Below are 5,968 nucleotides of genomic sequence, written 5' to 3'. Positions count from 1 at the left end.
CTTGGCATGTGGGTATGTGTGAAATGAATAGTGAATTGGGAGAGGCTTAATAACTTGGATTTAGATACGAGCTCTGCCATTTATAAGCTAGGAGAGTCCCAGGCTCCTGCTCTGTACAGTGGCAATAAAAATTGTGGGTCAAGAGACCTTCAATAGCTTTTGTAAATGGCAAAGAATTGGTCACAAGATGCACAGGGGCGTGGAGAGAGAGTTTATTATTATTTCTGCATCTATTAACAGGTTTAATCTTCTCTTTAAATCTTATTTCTCTTTGGCTCCCTAAGGCATCATGGTTACCATAGCATCCAAATGCTGACGGTGCCTCCAGGGGCAGCAAGGTAAAGCTGAGCTAGCTGCCAGGTCCTCCTCTTCATGTGCCCTTAGCAGGCCAGAGTGAGATGGTAGGGAGCTCAGCCTCCTTTCATGACCCTCACTCTGTTTTGGGTCACTCAGACCCACAAACCCTGCCTTCTCAGCCTCTGGGCACTGAAACACCCTTTCGGAGACTTCCTTCTCCCTAAGCTCTGTCTCTGGCTCCCTGCATGGTTGCCGTGGAAACAGGTTCCACTGCGGACAAAGGAGGGAGCTGGGTCCTGCTTCCTCCTGGTCCTGTAGATGAGGATTTTTAGACCGTGGAGACTGCGCTGCCCTGCCCTGCAGCTGCCCTCACTCTCTGTGTTCTCACTCAGGTGGAGCTTGCCCTCCCTCACCACTGACGAGACCATGTGCAAAAGTGTGACCACAGGTGAATGGAAGAAAATCTTCTATGAGAAGATGGAGGTGGCAAAGCCTGCTGACAGCTGGGACCTCATCATAGACCCCAACCTTAAGCACAATGTGCTGGCCCCTGGCTGGAAGCAGTACCTGGAATTGCATGCCTCAGGCAGGTGAGTAGTCCAGTAAGTAGGGGCCCTGCAGGTAGCTGCTGGGCACCTTCCAAGAAGAGATAGAGACATGAAGAAGCCAGGTGCTAAGTAAGAGTCAGTCTCCCTCTTGGGTTTGTGTAGACTGGAGGCAGAGAAAGAGTCCCTCACTGGGAGCAGGGACACTTGAATTTGATCCCTGCTCCTCCACTGAGCATCTGTGCAACCTTCCCTTTCTTTTTTTTTTTATTAATTTTATTTTTTTATTTTTCTGAAGTTGGAAACAGGGAGAGACAGTCAGACAGACTCCCGCATGTGCCCGACCGGGATCCACCCGGCACGCCCACCAGGGGCCATGCTCTGCCCACCAGGGGGCGATGCTCTGCCCCTCCGGGGGGTTGCTCTGATGTGACCAGAGCCACTCTAGTGCCTGGGGCAGAGGCCAAGGAGCCATCCCCAGCGCCCGGGCCATCTTTGCTCCAATGGAGCCTTGGCTGCGGGAGGGGAAGAGAGAAACAGAGAGGAGGGGGGGGGGTGGAGAAGCAAATGGGCGCTTCTCCTGTGTGCCCTGGCCAGGAATCGAACCCGGGTCCCCCGCACGCCAGGCCGACGCTCTACCGCTGAGCCAACTGGCCAGGGTTTAACCTCCCCTTTCTGAGTTCAAGTTTCCCTTATAGAAAAGAGGTGGAATAGATTCATTATTGTTGACATTTTACATACTCTAAGATTTTAATAATCTCTTAAAGTGGTTAAGAGAAGGAGGGCTTGAAGACTATTGGGGGTCCAGTGCTCTTGTCCTGGGACAGTTCCGTTTCAATCTATTTAATTCAGCTTGACTTAAATACTGAACACCAGAAGTGCGCTAGAAACTGGCCCTTGAACAATTCAATTTCCTTCTTGGAACTCACTTTCTCATTTGCGAAAGGAGGGGTTAGCCTAGAGATCCTTGCCTTGTTCTTCATGGACAAGCAGTATCAAAATCACCTGGAACTTGTTAAAGATGAAGAACTTGCATGTCATTGTAGACCTATTAAATCAGAATCTTCACTTCAATAAGGGCTCCTAGGTATGTACAATATATTTTATGTACAATAATATATATTTTCCATCACTCTTATCCACAGGTCAGTTGTGTAAAAACTTACCTTTAGGACATAAGAAAGGGAGGCTGAGGGGTGTTGCCTGAGGGTCAGAAGCAAGGCGTTACTTCTCAGTCTATTCAACTCAATTCAAGAAGCATCTATTGGGCATCTGCATTGTGCTAGGTACTGCATCTAACTAGCTTGTGTTTATAGACTCTTTTCTTTCTTTCTCTCTTTCTTTCTCTTTCTTTCTTTCTTTCTTTCTTTCTTTCTTTCTTTCTTTTTCTTTCATTAAGTGAGAGGTGGAGAGGCAGAGACAGACTCCCTCCCACATGCCTCCTGACTGGGATTCACCCAGCAAGCCCCCTACCTGGCACTGCTCTGCTTATCTGGGGCTGCTGCTCTGTTGCTCAGCAACTGAGCTATTTTAGCACCTGAGGGGAGGCCACAGAGCCATCCTCAGCACCCTGGGCCAATTTCGAGCCATGGCTGTGGGAGGTGAAGAAAGAGAGAGCGAGAAGGGGGAGGGGGAAGGGTGGAGAAGCAGATGGTCTCTTCTGTATGCCCTGACCGGGAATCAAACCCAGGACTTCCAAACGCCGGGCCGATGCTCTACTGCTGAGCCAACCAGCCAGGGCTGGATTACTTTTTTATTCTCTCTGCCTCACAGTACCACAAAGGGTTAATTAGGTTATTTCTGAGGTCTTGACATTTTGTAGTCCAAGTTTTTTAGTCTAGTCATAGAGAGAGAGAAACAGTCCTCAAAAGATGTAAGTAAAACAGAAGAGGTAAGAATGAAAGTGAAGCCCTTCATTGGCTGATGGGAGAGGTACGAACAGCTGGACACTTGCAGGGAGTGCAAAAGGCTGGACCTCCCTGGCAGAGCCCAGGAGCTTCTTCAAAACTGGGAAGACTCTGCCAGGCTAAGTGGTGAGAGCTTGTGGGTAGTCCAGCCCAGCTGGTGACCTCTGATCCCAGCCTGCCCCAGCTGGCCGCAGCGAGTTCGCTCTGGGCATAGATTGTTTGCGCTTCCATGCCTTGGGATGCATTAATCCTGTCTCTGGTCAGAGGCTGAGAAGTGATAAGTTTCCTTTTCTCCAGATTTGGGTTTAGCCTGTTCACAGTCAGCGTTGACAGGTAAGAATGTGTAGATAGATCATGCGATTGATTCCTGTATGATGTGGGCCATCACTGCTTATCGAGTGCACTTGCATGTTTTGCAGATGAGGGGAAATGCCCAGAGCCAGAGGCCTAAGGGCAAGGCCTGAGGGCACTGGGATGGCAGGAGCTGAGGCCTCTGCAGAGCACAGATGCGGAGGGCCTGGTGACTGGCACTAGCGTTTGCTGGATGCCAGGTGCGTCCTAAGGAACTCGCTCTGGGCCCAGCAGTTCACACAATGGGGCAGACTGGGCAGCCACCTGGGGAAAACTAACGAACCCAGGGGGCCATATACATACCACCTCCATGCTCTGCCTACCGACCCTGACCAGCTTCCCGCGGCTGTTTCCACCTCTTTCACTCCTTCCTTTCCTCCTACCTCTCACCCGTCCCCGCAGGTTCCACTGCTCCTGGTGCTGGCACACCTGGCAGTCACCCCACGTGGTCATCCTGTTCCACATGCACCTGGACAGGGGCCAGCGCGCGGGCTCCGTGCGCATGCGCGTCTTCAAGCAGCTGTGCTACGAGTGTGGCACAGCGCGGCTGGACGAGTCCAGCATGCTGGAGGAGAACATCGAGAGCCTGGTGGACAACCTCATCACCAGCCTGCGCGAGCAGTGCTACGGCGAGCGTGGTGGCCACTACCGCATCCACGTGGCCAGCCGCCAAGACAACCGGCGGCACCGCGGTGAGTTCTGCGAGGCCTGCCAGGAGGGCATCGTGCACTGGAAGCCCAGCCAGAAGCTGCTGGAAGAGGAGGCGACCACCTACACCTTCAAGCCGGCGCCCAGCCCCTCTAAACCACAAGCTGAAACAAGTTCGAGCTACAACTTCTGCTCTCTCCCCTGGTGCTTGTTTTGGGCCACGGTCCTGCTGCTGATCATCTACCTGCAGTTCTCTTTCCGTAGCTCAGTCTAAGATTCTCTTGGTGGGCCCCAGGGGACTCTAGGGACCCACCAAGGGCCAGAGCACCAGCCAGCTAGTGGGAGGGGTGAAGGTTCTAGCACAGGTGCCACCACGGACTCAGAGGGTCACCTGGAGAGATCACCTAGCTTTTCCGTCTATACTATCATGGGTTTGGGCTTGATCATTGGTTGTATAAGATGAAACCCAGGCCCCACATTTCTGCATAGTTGCCTCAGGGACTTTTGAATTTGGAATGTAGAGTGAATGAGTGGGTTTCCCATCCTGGTCAAACCACCCATCCCAACTCCTACCTTCTCCTCTTGCTTTAATAAGAACAGTTCCATCTTAGATGGAGTTTCATTTAAAAAATTTGAAAAAAGAAAAAGGTTAAAAGCTTTAAATAAAAGTTTGGAAATTACAGGACTAGGTGATCCCAAAAGACCTTTCCACAGTGATGAGTATCCTTGTTTTCTTGTTAATCCTCACCCGTAACCCTCATTATCTCCCACAGCTGGAGCTGCAGCCTTAAATTAGCATCTGCCTAGTGTATGAGCCTCAGCCACAGCTCTGCTTCTATGCACATGGCAAAAGCTCCCTGTGAAGAGAGAGAGGTGGGGGCACTAGGCTGCCCTTCTGCTGCTGGGTCCACAGGGTCCCCACTTATCTTTTTCAGGCTCCCAGCTTCCAGCTTCCCTCTTCTCAGGGTGAACTCTGGGGTCTGCCTGGCTCAGAGATGTTGCATTGCTTGGGGTGGAGTCCCATAGAGTTAGGCTTCCCACCCATCCTATTTGAACTGGTAGAGAAGTTAGGGGAGGATTAGAAGGTAGTGTTAGAATCAAAGTACAAAATCCCTAGGAAACAAATATAATGACTTCCCATTACAACAAAGGGTCTTCAGAGTTCAGGGACCAAGTTTGACTCATTCTCAGAAGTTCTGATGGCTGGGACATAGGAGCAGGTCCTTGGCCTCCTGAGCTCTTTGATGAAACATTAGATGAGAGGTCTTCTCACATTGGCCATGCATGGGCCCTCTCACCAAAAATCAACTGTCCGCTTAGAACCACATGGATGGGGGTCATTTGCAAAAAAAAAAAAAAAAAAAACCTCCAAAAAACATGTGTCCATATACAGTGCATAGACATGTGGGAGGATCTTACATCTCTATAAAATGGAATGTAGTATGGTTTAAAATGCAAGGAGAGAAGACTTTCTGTTAAGAGGAGCATGGAATTGGGTATGGGTGGAGGTAGAGAGCAGGAGGTGGGATGTCACCCTGCACTGAGGTTCCTTATTCACTTCTCTCTTAACAACTTGACTCCTTTTCCTCCACTTCCCCCGATGTTCGCCTTTTTAACGGAAAGTCATTACTATCTGAAGTGCTGGAGGGGAGAGGACCACTTATACAATGATGGAATACTTTAATAAAGATGGGATATCTTCGTTCAGGCTTAGTAGTCACTAATGGATACTTCAGATTCGCCATACTGTCCCTGATCCGTAATAAGCTGATGGGCACTGCCATCCCCTCTCTTTCCTTTGTAAGGCTTTATTTACCTCCAGCTTCAAGGTCTTGGCCAATTGTGTGCATAGTCAGGTGGGATGCAGGCAGTCCTTGGTCAGGGAACCAGTATAAGATCAGTCTTATTCTTTCCCTTGCTCTAGTTCTAGTATCTGGCTGGTGACTTCCTTTGCTTCAGTCACACAGCATCCATCCCTTTGCTCAGGCCACATGTCCTGAGCACCTTCTATCTGGCAAGGCCTGACTTGGGTGCTGGGATCCAGTAGGCACTAAGCACAGGCCCTGTCTCACAGAGATCTCTGCTTACTACAGAAATACTCAGCCCTGACTGCACTTGACAAATCTTGGGGAGCTTTAAAAGAAATATCAGTGCCCAGCCTCCACCTCAGACCAATAGAATCAGAGTACCTAAGTCCTGAGCATCTGAATGAGATAGAAT

At 50.2% G+C, this 5,968-nt stretch overlaps 1 protein-coding gene across 1 annotated transcript; it reads left to right on the top strand.

Moving 5' to 3' along the window:
* Positions 1–421: 421 nt before the first annotated feature.
* Positions 422–5,599, top strand: RTP1 (receptor transporter protein 1). Its single transcript, XM_066241184.1, has 2 exons — positions 422–887; positions 3,503–5,599. Exons 1-2 carry the CDS (start codon positions 616–618, stop codon positions 4,020–4,022), a joined length of 792 nt encoding a protein of 263 aa, XP_066097281.1. The 5' UTR covers positions 422–615; the 3' UTR covers positions 4,023–5,599.
* The last annotated feature ends 369 nt before the right edge of the window (positions 5,600–5,968 follow it).

The sequence above is a fragment of the Saccopteryx bilineata genome, chromosome 8, assembly GCF_036850765.1.
Source record: "Saccopteryx bilineata isolate mSacBil1 chromosome 8, mSacBil1_pri_phased_curated, whole genome shotgun sequence".
Classification (NCBI taxonomy): domain Eukaryota; kingdom Metazoa; phylum Chordata; class Mammalia; order Chiroptera; family Emballonuridae; genus Saccopteryx; species Saccopteryx bilineata.
Note: the sequence above shows the minus strand (reverse complement) of the source record. Positions and strands in the feature narration are given on the sequence as shown.